The 19,130-nt window shown below is 48.6% G+C and overlaps 2 protein-coding genes across 3 annotated transcripts in view; one reads left to right on the top strand and one right to left on the bottom strand.

Moving 5' to 3' along the window:
- Window positions 1-2,409: 2,409 nt before the first annotated feature.
- On the top strand, window positions 2,410-16,338 carry LOC116942432 (ubiquitin-conjugating enzyme E2 N-like). The gene is made up of 4 exons (XM_032954355.2): window positions 2,410-2,639; window positions 11,583-11,829; window positions 12,664-12,804; window positions 14,498-16,338. Exons 1-4 carry the CDS (start codon window positions 2,610-2,612, stop codon window positions 14,536-14,538), a joined length of 459 nt encoding a protein of 152 aa, XP_032810246.1. The 5' UTR covers window positions 2,410-2,609; the 3' UTR covers window positions 14,539-16,338.
- Window positions 16,339-16,509: 171 nt separating this feature from the next.
- The window catches only part of MRPL42 (mitochondrial ribosomal protein L42), a 35,027-nt gene continuing 32,406 nt past the window's right edge, over window positions 16,510-19,130 (bottom strand). For both annotated transcript variants that reach the window (XM_076067020.1, XM_032954357.2), the window contains 4 exons: window positions 18,632-18,689; window positions 18,003-18,087; window positions 17,260-17,432; window positions 16,510-16,740 (listed from right to left, as the gene is read on the bottom strand). In XM_076067020.1, coding sequence (XP_075923135.1) covers window positions 16,686-16,740; window positions 17,260-17,432; window positions 18,003-18,087; window positions 18,632-18,689 — 371 coding nt within the window. In that variant the 3' untranslated portion in view covers window positions 16,510-16,685. The remainder of the gene's footprint in view (window positions 16,741-17,259; window positions 17,433-18,002; window positions 18,088-18,631; window positions 18,690-19,130) is intronic.

Raw genomic sequence — 19,130 nt, forward strand, 5'->3', positions numbered from 1 at the left:
AAACCCTTGTGATTTGTACAAATATAACCCTTTGTGCCCTGATCTGGGCCACCTTGTAAATTGTCCAATTTCAGCGAAAGCTGATGCACTGAAGTGGCTTCTTTATTCGGGTGGAAAATATAGTAGTAGGCAGTGTTGTACAAAACGAAATCCTACATTATATGTTGAACTTTTTTCACACCCTGCGTAGCCAACCGTGATAATCGGAGGTGCGGGAAACATTATTGACCAAATCCATCTTGAGAATAGTTCAGTGGTTTCCTACTGTTGAGCATGGTGCATTGCTTACTCAAAGGCCCTGAACTTGTGGTGGAAATGCCACACTGCTTTGGCAGGTTTAATACTTTAAATCAATAACTTGATTTCCTGCAAAGTGCTCATTTCATCAATCCCAGAGGAATGAAAAGCGGACTCCACCCCGACTTAAATTTGAACTTCGAAACTGAATTCGGAAGCCACACACTCCACTGCTGTGCTGTTTTAGTAGTCTTTGATATTGCTTCGTCACCATCAGCCATGATCAATTATCCACTGCAAGATGAAGGCGTCTGCAAACCGTGGTCGGCTCACGGATTCGAAAAACAACGATGTCATCAAGCTCCTGCACGCGAGCTGATGTCAACGCTCCATCTTCTTGGTGGATCCTCGACCACGGCCTGCTTTGCCCGCCATCCCTTTTTGCCACGTGTCCTGCGCAAGCCCACTCACGCACTTTTCTTAACAGTCGAAAATTACTCTCGCTTTTTGTTGGTTCTCGGATCCATGTGTTGCCCTTTCTGTCTCGCGGTGTAATAACAAGCCACGTGCCTTCCCGTGCTTCTCTGTGCACGTTTCAACTTTTTTGTTTGGTAACATACTGTACATGTGTAGTGTAATAGCGCCGGCTGCTGCCCAGCAGCGGCAACTGCGGTGGACAAACAGTGTACACGCCAGTGAGCGTATACACGGCTGTGTGAGTGTCGGCAGGGCGGACGAACTGGGGCAAGGGTCATGGAAGACCCCATCTGGAAGCCCCTGGAACCTGCTAGTGAGTTTCGAGAAGGGAGGCGCGGCAAGGGCGGAGCCAGGCTGCGCTGGGTGGCATAAAAGAGCTCAGGGCTGCCGGTTCTGGGAGTGAACTCGTCTCGTCGTCTTCGCTAGATATTGCGCGGCCGGATAGTTGTTGGCTGTCTCAGCCTGTGCTCAGCAACTGTTACATTCAACAACAACAAAAACATACAATTTAAATGTGTCTCATCTGATTCATTATTTCATTCGGCCTTAAGATTTACATTGAACTGCCTCTATAGGACTCACCACTGTGATCTCTACATTGGGTCAAACTTAACATCTCTTAATGTTCGACGGCTTGTACACCAGATCTTATTTATTCACGATGTACTTACAAAAAAATCCGCAGACTACCTGCTGGATCTCCTCTGTTTCAAAGAACAAATTTGACCTCAGGTCTTCGCTCATCTACCAGCTTCACATTCCCTATTGTCGTACAAAAACCGGAGGAAGGGCCTTTGCTATTGATGCCCCCAGGGTCTGGAATGCTATTGCCAATAAACTAACTTGAATCACTACGTATGAGATCTTCACTCAAAACTGCTCTAGAGGAGTTGTACACCCCTAGCTGCCATTGCTATTCAGTGGCCTAAAATAAAATAAAATGTTTCGCTCCGGATGATTGCTGCAAAGTATTATCTGTATTTTGATTTAGTGTGCTGATCTTAAAGGTGCATTGAAAAATGTGATACTCCGACTGATGCTCCTGATGTTGTGGAGTAACTCATGCAGCCAGCTGTGGCTCTAGGGTTTGGTGTTACATGTTATTTATGTAGTTTATTGTTAAAAAAAATCGGTCACAGTTCCTATGATCACTGTTACATTGCAATTATGGCTTTATTTTGGTGATTTCTAAAAGTTTTTTGGTTTGGCCATGTTTTTGTTTATTGTAGTACGGAGTTAGACTGATGGCCTTAATCTTAGTTGTCTTGTGGTTGTTGTTGTTTGACTTGCATCCCACTGGGATTTTTGCACACAGCGTTGGTGTACGGTGCTATTTCAGGAATATTTTGATGTTTTTTTTCCCTGGATTTTCTGTTTGCACATGCACAAAGTCACTTTAAGATGTTTTCTTGTTCATGTTTTTGGGTTTTTTTGTTTGTTGCGGTTGCACCCGATTCAAGAGCCGAATGGCTCACAGGGCTATACCAAATAAATGAAACTATGAAACGCATGAACTCATTCATTTTTTATGAATGACACTATCGATTCCAGCTGTTATCGATTAAAAATTTCCCCCCTTTCCGATTTCTACAGCCTCGCCGCTAAATGACATTCACCGAGAATCGATTCCTGCCCGTTTGTCGATTTACCTTCTCGTCTTATTTCATTGCGGGAACCGATTCGGCAACACAACGGCAAAAGGGCAATTGGAATCGATTTCCTCCCTCGCCACCACGTGACAAGCAGGAAGTGCCGCCCGCTCTGTGGAGTACAGCGGCGTTGGCTCGCTCCCCTTGGCCGCCTCCTGAACTCGAACGTCGTCTTCACGTCGCCGATCGGCTCCCTCGAATCGTTTCGTTTTGCGTCGAGGGTAACGCGCACACACACGCGCGCACATGGCCGAACTGCCCAAGCGCATCATCAAGGTGAGAGGAAATTGTTCGCCCACCCCCTCCCCTGACTCCATGTCCAGCCCCGCGGAAGTTGAAGGTTGACGATGACGACAGGGGGTGTGTGTGTATGTGACCACCATTGGTGTGTGTGTGTATGTGACCACCATTGGTGTGCGTGTGACCACCATTGGTGTGTGTGTGTGTGATCACCATTGGTGTGTGTGTGTGAGACCACCATTGGTGTGTGTGTGTGTGAGACCACCATTGGTGTGTGTGTGATCACCATTGGTGTGTGTGTGTGTGATCACCATTGGTGTGTGTGTGATCACCATTGGTGTGTGTGTGTGTGAGACCACCATTGGTGTGTGTGTGATCACCATTGGTGTGTGTGTGTGATCACCATTGGTGTGTGTGTGATCACCATTGGTGTGTGTGTGTGTGATCACCATTGGTGTGTGTGTGTGATCACCATTGGTGTGTGTGTGTGTGAGACCACCATTGGTGTGTGTGATCACCATTGGTGTGTGTGTGTGATCACCATTGGTGTGTGTGTGTGTGATCACCATTGGTGTGTGTGTGTGTGTGATCACCATTGGTGTGTGTGTGTGTGTGATCACCATTGGTGTGTGTGTGTGTGTGATCACCATTGGTGTGTGTGTGTGATCACCATTGGTGTGTGTGTGTGTGACCACCATTGGTGTGTGTGTGACCACCATTGGTGTGTGTGTGTGTGATCACCATTGATGTGTGTGTGTGATCACCATTGGTGTGTGTGTGAGATCACCATTGGTGTGTGTGTGTGACCACCATTGGTGTGTGTGTGATCACCATTGGTGTGTGTGTGTGTGTGTATGTGACCACCATTGGTGTGTGTGTGTGTGTGTGACCACCATTGGTGTGTGTGTGTGTGTGACCACCATTGGTGTGTGTGTGATCACCATTGGTGTGTGTGTGTGAGACCACCATTGGTGTGTGTGTGTGTGATCACCATTGGTGTGTGTGTATGTGACCACCATTGGTGTGTGTGTATGTGACCACCATTGGTGTGTGTGTGATCACCATTGGTGTGTGTGTGTGTGTGATCACCATTGGTGTGTGTGTGTGTGATCATCATTGGTGTGTGTGTGTGTGTGATCACCATTGGTGTGTGTGTGTGAGATCACCATTGGTGTGTGTGTGTGTGTGAGATCACCATTGGTGTGTGTGTGTGACCACCATTGGTGTGTGTGTGTGTGTGTGACCACCATTGGTGTGTGTGTGTGTGTGACCACCATTGGTGTGTGTGTGTGAGACCACCATTGGTGTGTGTGTGTGAGACCACCATTGGTGTGTGTGTGTGTGACCACCATTGGTGTGTGTGTGTGATCACCATTGGTGTGTGTGTGTGATCACCATTGGTGTGTGTGTGTGTGTGAGATCACCATTGGTGCGTGTGTGTGTGTGTGACCACCATTGGTGTGTGTGTGTGTGTTTGTGATCACCATTGGTGTGTGTGTGTGTGATCACCATTGGTGTGTGTGTGATCACCATTGTTGTGTGTGTGTGTGATCACCATTGTTGTGTGTGTGTGTGATCACCATTGGTGTGTGTGTGTGATCACCATTGGTGTGTGTGTATGTGACCACCATTGGTGTGTGTGTGATCACCATTGTTGTGTGTGTGTGTGATCACCATTGGTGTGTGTGTGTGTGATCACCATTGGTGTGTGTGTGAGATCACCATTGGTGTGTGTGTGTGACCATTATTGGTGTGTGTGTGATCACCATTGGTGTGTGTGTGTGTATGTGACCACCATTGGTGTGTGTGTGATCACAATTGGTGTGTGTGTGTGTGTGATCACCATTGGTGTGTGTGTGTGATCACCATTGGTGTGTGTGTGTGTGATCACCATTGGTGTGTGTGTGTGTGACCACCATTGGTGTGTGTGTGATCACAATTGGTGTGTGTGTGTGTGTGATCACCATTGGCGTGTGTGTGTGATCACCATTGGTGTGTGTGTGTGAGATCACCATTGGTGTGTGTGTGTGTGACCACCATTGGTGTGTGTGTGTGTGTGACCACCATTGGTGTGTGTGTGTGAGACCACCATTGGTGTGTGTGTGTGTGTGTGACCACCATTGGTGTGTGTGTGTGTGTGATCACCATTGGTGTGTGTGTGTGTGATCACCATTGGTGTGTGTGTGTGTGAGACCACCATTGGTGTGTGTGTGTGTGAGACCACCATTGGTGTGTGTGAGACCACCATTGGTGTGTGTGTGTGTGATCACCATTGGTGTGTGTGTGTGATCACCATTGGTGTGTGTGTGTGTGATCACCATTGGTGTGTGTGTGTGAGACCACCATTGGTGTGTGTGTGTGTGATCACCATTGGTGTGTGTGTGTGTGAGACCACCATTGGTGTGTGTGTGAGACCACCATTGGTGTGTGTGTGTGTGATCACCATTGGTGTGTGTGTGTGTGATCACCATTGGTGTGTGTGTGTGAGATCACCATTGGTGTGTGTGTGACCACCATTGGTGTGTGTGTGTGACCACCATTGGTGTGTGTGTGTGAGACCACCATTGGGTGTGTGTGTGTGTGACCACCATTGGGTGTGTGTGTGTGTGATCACCATTGGTGTGTGTGTGTGTGATCACCATTGGTGTGTGTGATCACCATTGCTGTGTGTGTGAGATCACCATTTGTGTGTGTGTGTGTGAGATCACCATTGGTGTGTCTGTGTGTGAGACCACCATTGGTGTGTGTGTGTGTGTGACCACCATTGGTGTGTGTGTGTGTGATCACCATTGGTGTGTGTGTGTGTGATCACCATTGGTGTGTGTGTGTGTGAGATCACCATTGGTGTGTGTGTGTGTGAGATCACCATTGGTGTGTGTGATCACCATTGGTGTGTGTGACCATCATTGGTGTGTGTGAGACCACCATTGGTGTGTGTGTGATCACCAATTGTGTGTGTGTGTGTGAGACCACCATTGGTGTGTGTGTGTGTGAGACCACCATTGGTGTGTGTGTGTGTGATCACCATTGGTGTGTGTGTGTGATCACCATTGGTGTGTGTGTGAGACCACCATTGGTGTGTGTGTGTGACCACCATTGGTGTGTGTGTGTGGTCACCATTGGTGTGTGTGTGTGTGACCACCATTGGTGTGTGTGTGTGTGATCACCATTGGTGTGTGTGTGATCACCATTGGTGTGTGTGTGTGAGACCACCATTGGTGTGTGTGTGAGACCACCATTGGTGTGTGTGTGTGATCACCATTGGTGTGTGTGTGTGACCACCATTGGTGTGTGTGTGTGGTCACCATTGGTGTGTGTGTGTGTGTGTGACCACCATTGGTGTGTGTGTGTGTGTGATCACCATTGGTGTGTGTGTGTGACCACCATTGGTGTGTGTGTGTGAGACCACCATTGGTGTGTGTGTGTGTGTGATCACCATTGGTGTGTGTGTGATCACCATTGGTGTGTGTGTGATCACCATTGGTGTGTCTGTGTGTGTGATCACCATTGGTGTGTGTGTGTGTGAGACCACCATTGGTGTGTGTGTGTGATCACCATTGGTGTGTGTGTGTGAGACCACCATTGGTGTGTGTGTGTCATCACCATTGGTGTGTGTGATCACCATTGGTGTGTGTGTGTGTGTGAGACCACCATTGGTGTGGGTGTGTGTGACCACCATTGGTGTGTGTGTGTGAGACCACCATTGGTATGTGTGTGTGTGAGACCACCATTGGTGTGGGTGTGTGTGAGACCACCATTGGTGTGGGTGTGTGTGACCACCATTGGTATGTGTGACCACCATTGGTGTGTGTGTGTGTGTGAGACCACCATTGGTGTGTGTGTGTGATCACCATTGGTGTGTGTGTGTGATCACCATTGGTGTGTGTGATCACCATTGGTGTGTGTGATCACCATTGGTGTGTGTGTGTGATCACCATTGGTGTGTGTGTGATCACCATTGGTGCGTGTGTGAGACCACCATTGGTGCGTGTGTGTGACCTCCATTGATGTGTGTGTGTGTGTGAGATCACCATTGGTGTGTGTGTGTGAGATCACCATTGGTGTGTGTGTGATCACCATTGATGTGTGTGTGTGTGATCACCATTGATGTGTGTGTGTGTGAGATCACCATCAGTGTGTGTGTGTGTGAGATCACCATCAGTGTGTGTGTGTGTGAGATCACCATTGGTGTGTGTGTGTGTGGGATCACCATTGGTGTGTGTGTGTGTGAGACAACCATTGGTGTGTGTGGGATCACCATTGGTGTGTGTGTGAGATCACCATTGGTGTGTGTGTGTGAGATCACCATTGGTGTGTGTGTGATCACCATTGATGTGTGTGTGTGTGAGATCACCATTGGTGTGTGTGTGTGATCACCATTGATGTGTGTGTGTGTGAGATCACCATCAGTGTGTGTGTGTGTGAGATCACCATTGGTGTGTGTATGTGAGATCACCATTGGGGTGTGTATGTGAGATCACCATTGGTGTGTGTGTGAGATCACCATTGGTGTGTGTGTGTGTGAGATCACCATTGGTGTGTGTGTGTGTGAGATCACCATTGGTGTGTGTGTGTGTGAGATCACCATTGGTGTGTGTGTGTGTGAGATCACCATTGGTGCGTGTGTGTGTGTGACCACCATTGGTGTGTGTGTGTGTGTTTGTGATCACCATTGGTGTGTGTGTGTGAGATCACCATTGGTGTGTGTGTGTGTGAGATCACCATTGGTGTGTGTGTGTGAGATCACCATTGGTGCGTGTGTGTGTGTGACCACCATTTGTGTGTGTGTGTGTGTTTGTGATCACCATTGGTGTGTGTGTGTGAGATCACCATTGGTGTGTGTGTGTGTGTGGGATCACCATTGGTGTGTGTGTGTGTGAGATCACCATTGGTGTGTGTGTGTGACAACCATTGGTGTGTGTGTGTGTGAGATCACCATTAGTGTGTGTGTGTGTCCAGACCACCATTGGTGTGTGTGTGTCCAGACCACCAATGATGTGTGTGTGTGTGTGTCCAGACCACCATTGGTGTGTGTGTGTGTGTGTCCAGTCCACCATTTGTTTGTGTGTGTGTGTCCAGACCACCATTGGTGTGTGTGTGTGTCCAGTCCACCATTTGTTTGTGTGTGTGTGTCCAGTCCACCATTTGTTTGTGTGTGTGTGTCCAGACCACCATTGGTGTGTGTGTGTCCAGACCACCATTGGTGTGTGTGTGTGTGTGTCCAGACCACCATTGGTGTGTGTGTGTCCAGACCACCATTGGTGTGTGTGTGTGTGACCAGACCACCATTGGTGTGTGTGTGTGTGTGACCCTACCACCATTGGTGTGTGTGTGTGTGTGTGTCCAGACCACCATTGGTGTGTGTGTGTGAGACTACCATTGGTGTGTGTGTGTGAGACCACCATTGGTATGTGTGTGTGAGACCACCATTGGTGTGGGTGTGTGTGGGACCACTATTGGTGTGGGTGTGTGTGACCACCATTGGTATGTGTGACCACCATTGGTGTGTGTGTGTGTGTGTGAGACCACCATTGGTGTGTGTGTGTGACCACCATTGGTGTGTGTGTGTGTGAGACCACCATTGGTGTGTGTGTGTGTGAGACCACCATTGGTGTGTGTGTGTGACCACCATTGGTGTGTGTGTGTGTGTGTGAGACCACCATTGGTGTGGGTGTGTGTGAGACCACCATTGGTGTGGGTGTGTGTGAGACCACCATTGGTGTGGGTGTGTGTGACCACCATTGGTATGTGTGACCACCATTGGTGTGTGTGTGTGAGACCACCATTGGTGTGTGTGTGACCACCATTGGTGTGTGTGTGACCACCATTGGTGTGTGTGTGACCACCATTGGTGTGTGTGTGACCACCATTGGTGTGTGTGTGTGAGACCACCATTGGTGTGTGTGTGTGAGACCACCATTGGTGTGTGTGTGTGTGTGAGATCACCATTGGTGTGTGTGTGTGACCACCATTGGTGTGTGTGTGTGTGAGATCACCATTGGTGTGTGTGTGTGACCACCATTGGTGTGTGTGTGAGACCACCATTGGTGTGTGTGTGTGTGACCACCATTGGTGTGTGTGTGACCACCATTGGTGTGTGTGTGTGTGAGACCACCATTGGTGTGTGTGTGTGACCACCATTGGTGTGTGTGTGTGTGTGTGAGACCACCATTGGTGTGGGTGTGTGTGAGACCACCATTGGTGTGGGTGTGTGTGAGACCACCATTGGTGTGGGTGTGTGTGACCACCATTGGTATGTGTGACCACCATTGGTGTGTGTGTGTGTGTGAGACCACCATTGGTGTGTGTGTGACCACCATTGGTGTGTGTGTGACCACCATTGGTGTGTGTGTGACCACCATTGGTGTGTGTGTGACCACCATTGGTGTGTGTGTGTGTGAGACCACCATTGGTGTGTGTGTGTGAGACCACCATTGGTGTGTGTGTGTGTGTGAGATCACCATTGGTGTGTGTGTGTGACCACCATTGGTGTGTGTGTGTGTGAGATCACCATTGGTGTGTGTGTGTGACCACCATTGGTGTGTGTGTGAGACCACCATTGGTGTGTGTGTGTGTGACCACCATTGGTGTGTGTGTGACCACCATTGGTGTGTGTGTGTGTGAGACCACCATTGGTGTGTGTGTGTGTGACCACCATTGGTATGTGTGACCACCATTGATGTGTGTGTGAGACCACCATTGGTGTGTGTGTGTGTGACCACCATTGGTATGTGTGACCACCATTGGTGTGTGTGTGAGACCACCATTGGAATTGGCGTGAGGCCACACGGCGATTCAATTATTCCCCCATCACCTAGGGGGTCAATTTAACGATTCGGTTGATTAATCCGTGAGAAGTTAACGCGCGCGTGTGTGTTGTGTGTAAACATCGCCACGAGGGAGACAAAGGCGGTTGGGCATGGTGCTGGCCACCCACCCCCTCGTGTGCCGTGCCGGCCTTCATAGGTGCGCGCTAACAACACTTGCCCCTACAGTGTGTTAAGGCTATACGGGGGATCTTTTGTCTTTTTTACATCTCGCTGTCTTTCGTTTGAGCCTGGTTGTAATAGATGTGTGTGGAGTGCAGCGTCAGTTTTTTTTGTGTGCGTGTGTGAAGAACGTGCCACCATATATGTTGCGAGACGCATCTTCAATTACGTGGAATGAATTACTGAGTGCCATTAAATGGTTTGGTACAGCGCTGGACGATTCGAGCTTCCGGCGCGCCACTTAAAACGATGGGGGCAAAGTTTCTTGAATAACCTTTGCGTCAAACGGCAACCCATTCTTCTTGAACTCGGGCCATACATTGGGTTCGTTCGATTTGGTCGATGGACAGGGAGAGGTAGCTTGCGGTGGGGTAAAGCGTGGGTACCCGACCTCCTAGCACCCCCGACCTATTTTCAAGTAGTTTCACCAGCGTGGAAGGGGTGAGGCCTAAATAACAAAATTGAACGATCGTTTTACTTTGTACCAGGTAAGGCCCCCCCCCCCACTGAGCTGTGTACCTCTTTTTTTCAGAAGCAACCTGGCCACACATGATAACCCAACGAAGTGGCTTATCGCGTGTGGAAATGTATAGCAGCCAAATACTCCAAACGCGTCACGTTGATTCTAAATGTGGAGGGGAAACCCGGAGAAGAAAAATCCACGCGACCACGGGGAGAGAGAAATGCAAACTCCAAATATACAGGCATCGGCAGGGTCGCGATCAAACCCACGACCTCCTGTATACCAGACGAGGTAGTTAACATCTTGCCACCACGGCGAGTCGAGAGGAACGGTTCGAATCCAGGAAGGAATTGAGGGGGGCAGGCAGGGGTGTCCTGGATACAACTCAATAACCCAAACATTTTGAAACATCACTTAACTCCAGCCCACCTTTGATCATGGTGACGATTTAACCAGTTCACACAACGATGATGTTATTGCATCATCTCTCCACAAACGTGACCATTCATGGAAGAATCGCTGACAACCAAACAGTACTGTCGATGTGTATCATAGCCGACAATGAGGACTGACCACGACCATGGCAATGTGGGACTTCCACCACGCCTCAGGGCCACCAGCTGAGACGATGTCTCCGTTTGAGCGGGAAGACAATGATGGCTACACTTTTCACATGAATCCGGGTCATCATCGGCAGCCATGATCTGTCCACTGCTGGATCAAGGCCTCCCTTATCATTTATGGCCATTCGACGCAACACTCTTTATTTCGCTCCTGCACGTGAGATGATCTCATCGGCCCATCTCCCCCCTGGTTGGTCGTCCTCCCTCCAGCCACGTCCCCACTGCCGCTTCATCTTGAGGCTGGACCACCGGCCAGTATTCCTTTCCTGCGACTTGGCCTACTTGCCTCCTTTCACAGTCAATGTCATGTTTCTAACTTGGGTTTCTCTGATCAATGTCTTCATCATTATGCCTCGCACGGTAGTTGCAAGCCTGCGTCGCGGTACGCTTTCAGATCTATATGTCATAGCAAGTTAACACACACAGTGAAACTTTCATCATGTCGCAGTTTATTTCCGTTAATCCACATGCCCTCTTGCTCTCAGTTTAATTACTGAGTTACACCTCTCTCCATTCTTCTCTGTATACTTTTCCGCTCGTCACACTTTCTTCAAAGTGTCCACGTGTAAGCTCGATAGGTCACAGCGCGGTTAATACTCACCGATTGAACAAAATATTGACTTAACTTTCGTGACTGCGGGAATTAATATTCTTTGGTTCTTTCGGCAAAGTCACGTAGATAGAATAATAATAGAAATGATTTTTAAAAAGCTATTAATGTAGATTGTAGCCTGGTTCTTCATCGGAGTAAGTGTACTGGCAGTCTATAATGTAGACTATAGCCTGGTTCTTAACCTCGGTGAGCATACTGGCAGTCTATAATGTAGACTGTAGCCTGGTTCTTTCAGTAATAAAAAAATAAATATACAAATAAAAACTAAAAATCTTCCTCGGCCGTCCGCAGGAGACGCAGCGGCTCATGACGGAGCCCGTGCCGGGAATCAGCGCCGAGCCGGATGAGAGCAATGCGCGCCACTTCCACGTCATCATCATCGGGCCCCCCGACTCGCCCTTCGAGGGCGGCACCTTCAAGCTGGAGCTCTTCCTCCCCGAGGACTACCCCATGGCGCCGCCCAAGGTGCGCTTCATGACCAAGATCTACCACCCCAACGTGGACAAGCTGGGACGCATCTGCCTGGACATACTCAAGGGTAAAGGGTACAGCAAGCGGACACTCGAGGTCGCTCCGTCGATCGTCGTGGCCGTCACTAAGTTTTAAAATTGATTTGTCTTGGCGAAAAACAAGCGTTTTGGATTTAAAACGCACCGTGCAAATGCAGGGTAACAACTCGCTTCCTGCTTGCCCATTTCCGCACTCCAACTGTTCACATTTTCGTAGTCTGCCACCGGGGCCCTGATAAAAATCACTCACAATTCACCCCAATCTCGTCAGATCTCGTCAGATGTCGGAAGCTCGGTAGGGCTGCGCCTAGACAGTGCTTGGATGGGCGACACTGGGCTACGTTGTAAACAGCATAGGGCAGTGCAACAAAGTACATTTCTGTATTGTATTTCCCAAAACCCCCCGCCCACCCCGTGTCTATTCTCCATATCTTCAACACACTGACCATCGTCAAGTATGGTCAAATAACCTCAACGACCCAAATGGTGTCAGGAAGTGCTGGCCCAATAATAGTTTGGCAAAAAGGGAAAGTGTATATGTTTGCAGTCTTATCCAGGAAATGTTATTCAGTGTTTTTTTCTCTCTAACAATGAAGGCCAAACAGAGCACCAAGGATCATAAAGACTGCCGGTTCCTTTCGACTCGGTAAACCATGCTCGGTGTCTCAGATGGTGTCTCATCACCATATACCGTTTTAGGACAGAGTTCTCACGCTCGTGCACTACTGCCACCACCCTCGGTTAATGTCTTACAACAGTCGTCACCAATTTAAGTTCAGCTCTATAATTCTTGCACCGGTAGCAGCCCTTCACGAGAATGCGAGGGCGGGGCACACGATGCAGACGATTGTCTTCCCTTGCAGACAAGTGGTCACCGGCGCTGCAGATCCGCACGGTGCTGCTGTCGATCCAGGCGCTGCTGAGTGCACCCAACCCGGACGACCCCCTCGCCAATGACGTCGCCGAGCTGTGGAAGGTTAACGAGGCCCAGGCACTTGAGAAAGGTGAGTGGGTGAGCGGGGTGGGTAGCCACGTGGGTGGGTGGGTGGGTGAGCGTGGTGGGTAGCCGCGTGGGTGAGCATGGTTGTTAGATGCGTGGGTGGGTGAGCGGGGTGGGTAAACGCGTGGGTGGGTGGGTGGGCGAGCGTCGTGGGTGAGCATGGTGGTTAGATGCGTGGGTGTTTGAACAGGTTGGGTAGATGCGTGGGTGGCTGAGCGGGGTGGTGACATGCGCGAGTGGGTGAGTGGGGTGGGTGTGTGGTTGGGTGGATTTGTGGGTGGGCGAGCGGTTTGGTGGATGCGATTGGGCGAGCGGGTGGGTCGGTAGGTAAGTGCGGGCGTGAGCAAGTGTGTGGGTGAGTGCGTAGGTGCGTGGGTAGGTGGATGCTTGAGCGGGTGATTGGATGAGTAGGTTAGTTTGTGGGTGTGCAAATGTGATGCATTTAGTGCATGGACGAATGGGTGTGTAGATGCTTCTGGGTGTATTAGCGAGTCGGTGGATGCATGAGCGAGTGAGCAGGTCGTTGAATTTGTGGATGCGAGGGTGAGTGGGTGGGCGAGTGCTTAGATGCGGATAGACAACTCGCCGCTCACAAAAGCTGCAGACACCCGCACATAGTGGCTAGATGTGTGAGAGCCCCTGTAAGGGAGCATCAGGTCTGGGCTACGTGGATTGATATCTCGAGGGTTTTCAGCAGAGGTTTACAGCGATTGCTTTCCTCGGTTTCACTGGGGGTTGTGATCGCTCTAGATTTATAAGCAGCGCGTTGGGAGGAAAACTGCACGTTCCCAACAACATGTGCACGTATATAGTTTTTAGAAGGGTGTAATTAAAATTGTTCAATTATGAAGACCTTCAGTAAATACCAGCCCAAGCCATCGTAGGTCTAAGGACACGGCTGTAAACAATGCATGTTTTCTACACTGTAATGCTTGTGATGTTATATACTCCCAGTAGACGGTAAGGCAGCACATCTTTTTCATGTCTGTGGAGCAGCCCAGATATTAAAAAAATGTGGTACCACCCCGAGACAAGCCTTGCGTGGTACGTTTTCATGTCGGGCCAATAAACGTAAATTACGTGATAACCTTTTCAAATGAGTAGGCCATCACGGGCTTGCTTAATTGGATATTTAATGAAAATGGTACCGTTTAATGTGTGCACTTAAGCTTCTACCAATCTCCAGTGACGCAGTGGAGTTGGCATGGGGCCCCCTCCCCTGTTACAACTCCTCTTCGTAGCCCGGCACATGGGGGCCCCTCTGGCCTGTAGGGCCCATGGCAGTTCCTATTTTACTAGCCCACTGAGCTTTCCGGCTTTTTTTTCAGAAGTGACCTGGCCACAAATGATTACTCAGTGAAGTGGCTTATCGCGTGGAAAAATTACAGCAGCCAAATACTCTCAACACACGTTTCTAAATGTGGAGCAGAAAAACTGGAGGACCCGGAGAAAAATCCACACGACCACAGGGAGAACATGCAAACGCCGAATATGCAGGTGTCAGGGTCCAAATCGAACCCACGACCTACTGTATCCAGGGCGAGGGAGTTAACATCTCGCCACCGTGGCTGCACACCCGAGACCTGTGCTACTGCCAATTTCTGTCGAGGCCTCTGGACTGTGGATGGATCTTGTGCTATTATAACCATATAATATTTAAGTATTCTAATGTCAACAAAATGTCACTGTGTTTACAGCAAGGGCTTGGACGAAGCTTCACGCGAGGAGCAATCAGTAAGGAGTGCACTTGAGCCGCCGTAATGCTTGAATCTTCTCGACAGGATGCTTTCCAACTTGCGACTAGCTGTGAAAACGCACTCTAAAAAACTCTCACTCTGCTGATGTATGCCGTTAGGTTCACTATTAATAGCGTTTTGGTTTCCACGGATGTGTTTTCTTTTTTTTTGCTCGGCAGGATTGTTAAAAGCACCCGTGCGCGCTCCGCGTACTTGCACGCCGCCCGCAGCAACGCGCCGGTTGTGAAGTGCGTGCGTAAAAACTGTCAAAAAGATGAACGACGGAAGGCCCGTGTACGCTGCTTCAAATGATGTGCCTGTTAAAATGATGCTCACCCACAACGGGCCTGCTCCGATTCACTTCGCGCGCTCATTTGCACGTGCAATCTATGGCAGCATGCGCAGCCAGATTGCAGGGTAGTTGCGTTTGTGAATGGGCCTTTGCAATTAGTCCTTTCAATTTTCTTCCTTGATTCAATGTCATAAAATGTGTGTTGCCCTTGGTATTGAATTCGTACTTGGAATTGCCCGGCATATCTAGACCTCAACAGTTCATCAATAACACTGCCCTAAATAAAAATATATATACGATAGGTGACATTTTGGGCAATGGCCCTTCAAATTGGAGGGATGATCTCTCTGCTCATGAATGTGTTGGCTTTTTGCTGTGTGTGCATCACTGTCAACGCAGCATCACAACAACATGTTTGGTCATGTTTGGTCCAGCTAGAGCAGCAGGCTTATAAGAGCGGTGTACAATTAAAAAGTCAAAACAAATTATTAGCGTATCAATTCAAGCTACTTTGTGGTTGTGCATAAATAAGGAATTACATCTTCTTTGGTTCTTTCTTAAATCGAAATTTAAGGAATTACAGTTCAGGAATTGCTTTTCCAGAGGTGGAAAAGGACTGGGTATAACTGCTTGCACGCCATACGTAACCAACCATGCTAATCAGAGGCGTGGGGAAGGACAAACTAAATACAAAAAGCAGTTTTAAAGAAATGTTTTCAATCTATATTTTAAAGTGCATTGCTCTAGTGGTTTCCTGATATCGGAAGAGCGTTTCAGACTGCCACGGAGGTACATCTAAAAGCGCGTGATGGGGTAACTGCCTGACGGCTAGCCAAGGATAAAAATGCTCTGTCACTAACATTTTCTGCTTTCAAGCTGAAAAATGCTCCAGTCTGCTAAAGAGCAAATACCCAAAATGTAAATGTAGTAGAATCTTTTTGTGAATCAGTGGTTGGCGTACTGTACGATGAACTTACCCAGGTTCAATTCCTGGCGACTGCGAGCAATGGCATGGGCTTCCCCCTTCAAGCCACACAGACCAGCGTGGTGAAGCATGATCAATAAAATCCCTGCAACGAATAAGCCATTGGGAGGCCTTCATCCAACAGTGGATAGGCAAAAAACTGCACATTACACTAAAGAAACTGCCGATGGTGGTGGTGAAGTATCTCCAAACAGATGCATCTTCGGTGACATTGCCCTTGAATTGTCAAGCCGCTCCCCGTTTACACCAGGTACTTAACACTTTACCACACACTATCCAATCGAATTTCTCATGTGACATCGGCGCTTTGCGAAACCTCTGGCAAAGCTTAAGGTTCCACTGTGGCTGCTGGTATGCTGTTTATGAACAAGTTTGCCCTTCAACCTTATTTACAGACCTTACTTACCATTTTATTTTTCAATTGCGATGCATCTGACCACTGGATACACCGTTGCGTGTTGAATTCTTGAGTGTAAATCTTCACGCTCTTTATTTCTTAAATAAATATTTTTAAAAACTGTAAAAGGTTGAGGTTTGGTTCGAAGGGTGTGGATTATTACACTAATAAACATTGTTATAAATTTGTTGAAAACAATTCTTAAAAGTTGTAGGCATAAATGTGGGGTGTCCCCCCCCCCCCCAAATAATAGACACATTGCTTCACTGGAATTATGTAAGACGACAAAGTAATCTCCGTTGTGTATTTGCGACTTAACTTTATAAACGAGTTGTTGCATCATGGGAAATAAAGCACGTGAAAGGGTTACAACGGAAAGGACGGCTCGCCAGTTTCGTTTAAATTCTAGAATGACTCCATATTGCAGGCGAGGGGCAGTGTTGTCCAACACGCAAGCCTTGGCTGTAAGTTAATATCAGGAATCCGGTCTGTCTTTGGGAGGATTTTTTTTAATCCTCCTCAGGTGATACCTGCAATGAACAAATAAAAGCTTTTAGCCACAATGTACGTCAACCCCACCAATGTGCACCAACCCCACAGTGTACATGATACTAAATCGGATACTTTTAAGTAGTACGTTTTAATTAACATAGTTGATATATTCATCGTGTACGTGTACAAAACGTCGTCAATCCACTTTTGGACGAGGGCTTCCCCGCACCAAGCAGGTCGGGGGGGGGGGGGGGGGGGGGGTGTCGTGACCACGCTGGCCCACGCCGGCCAGTGCGGGATGGTGAAGGTGGGCACCGTAGACTTGCGCGCACTGAAGCGCCGCACGACAGATTTTGCTGCTCACAACGTAGCCCTGCAAGCCCTATGACAAGCTGTTTGTGCGTGATGGGTCACCCACTGTTCAAGCACTGTCAAAGTTTGACGCCCCCCCCCCCCCCCCCACCACTTAGCTTCCGATATCTGACGAGATTGGGCACAAGGTGGCACAGTTTGCCCCATAGGCAGTCTGGATGCAGTTATTTAAAATGTCAACTTACTGTCCGACAGGGAACCAGCGGTGCTTGCTGGTGTAGAACAAGCGGCTCAGCTCCTCGATGGCGTGGTGTGGTTTCTTCCTGAGCTGCGTCAGCGGATTCACTTTGAGCCGAGCCTTGAGCATCTCCTCGTAGGTCTCCTCCGTGTTGTTTGTGGGGTCTGGCCTGGGCATCGGCTGCATGGGGGGGGGGACAAAATTTAATGTGGCGTGAAGACCGAGAGGAGACCGAAAGGAGGGGAAGACAATGGAAGAGATGGCAAGATGAACTCGAAACGTTTGGTGACCACTGCTGGATAATAAGAGGAACTAAAGATTGCAAGGAATGGAAGTAAATAAGAGAGGCCTTTTGCCCAGCAGTGTTAAGTTACAGGCCAATTACAACTTGTTTTGCGGTCGATTATCTGGGCCCCTTTCAAAATGACAGCCTCGTGCCCCCCCCCCTACATCCTGCCTCCCACAAGCCACAACCAGCGCGACGCGGCCGATGTTCAGTGACCAAGCACCGCCAAATCACCTCCCGTCCAGCGGTACGTGTTATTCGATTCGTCCAGCAATTGAACCGACAATTGGTCGAGATTACCAGGCATGGCAATAAACAAATACGATGGAATTGCGAAGTACAATTTAAAAGTTAGGGGAAAGTGATCTCGTGATTATCGTCATAGCGTGAGAACTGACATTCTATCATATATGTCGTAAAAACAAAAATGTTGTAGCGCTGTTGTAGATGCAAGCAGCACAAACCTGTGACAGCTCGTAGGGGAACTCCAGGGCCGGGTGGTGGCAGACGATGGTGCGCCCATCGGACGTCAGGGCAAGCTCCACCTTGCTGTGTCACGTTTTAAAACATAAAATATAAATGAAAAGAAAAACATCAATAGCACTGCCCTAAGAGTAAAAACTGCATATAAGACGTTCCTGGCAATGGCACTTCTTCATGGGCACGTGTTTATGGATCACACATCTATTTTCTTGCGTATACAAGTATGTTCCGGAGCTCAATGCCAAAAGTCGAGGTCTGCTAGCCACAACGAGAGGGCCTTCAGCAGAGAGTTGGCGTAGTTTTGCTGTTCCTCCTCATCTGAAGGAGCACAGGCTACAGTGAATTGATTACTCGACGGTCGATAGTTTGGGTTGCATGGCCACAACTCAAACTATGGACAATTTAGTGAAACACAAGCAGTATCACAAAAACGGTGTTTACTAATAATAATTCTGATAACATCAGTGTTTAATAATAACTCTGGACAGTGTGTTGTCCTTCCCCGCACCTCCGATGAGCACGGTTGGCAACGTACGGTGCGTAAGAAGTTCTACATTCTTACATCACAAGCACCGACTGAGCCCATGTGAGTGTAAAGTGAACTTCGTACCAGTTGTAGTCATCGGGCAAGGCAGAGTATGAAGACTTGTAACACGGGTGGAGCCAGCCTGCGTTTCCAGACCACAGTTCACACGAGATGTGACCAAATTTATTTTAAAAGGTAAATCATCAAAACACAAATTAAACCACGGGCACGTAAGTACAACTTACTTTGTTTCATCAAACCCATGTATTTATTAACGTTACATATTTAATGATTGAGAACCAAATGGGTTTAAGAATCATTGGTTTAAAGCAAGCCATGTTCACAGTTGAGTGTGCACATCAGCCAGGGTCACTCCACTGCTGAATTAAGGCCTCCCCCCGTGCATTTGCCGCCACCACCACCTCTCTAAAACCTGCGATGCAACAATCCACCTATGCACACAGCACCTATAACACCACGAACAGACTTCATCGCTCCATCTCCTTGGCAGACGTACTCTCCTGTATATCACCAACGCCCAGGTTGTTGCGTGCTGGTGAAGTCACGTGAGTGTCGACGTGGG

Source organism: Petromyzon marinus, chromosome 14 (genome assembly GCF_048934315.1).
Source record: "Petromyzon marinus isolate PM22_M1 ecotype Great Lakes invasive population chromosome 14, UKy_Petmar_22M1.pri1.0, whole genome shotgun sequence".
Taxonomy (NCBI): domain Eukaryota; kingdom Metazoa; phylum Chordata; class Hyperoartia; order Petromyzontiformes; family Petromyzontidae; genus Petromyzon; species Petromyzon marinus.

What these genes read in the sequence shown, in the direction of transcription:
- LOC116942432 (XM_032954355.2), top strand. Translation starts at nt 2,610, where the DNA reads ATGGCCGAACTGCCCAAGCGCATCATCAAG. An exon ending in TGCCCAAGCGCATCATCAAG is followed by an intron (nt 2,640 to 11,582) that starts GTGAGAGGAAAT and finishes GGCCGTCCGCAG; the next exon opens with GAGACGCAGCGGCTCATGAC. An exon ending in GGCCCAGGCACTTGAGAAAG is followed by an intron (nt 12,805 to 14,497) that starts GTGAGTGGGTGA and finishes CTGTGTTTACAG; the next exon opens with CAAGGGCTTGGACGAAGCTT.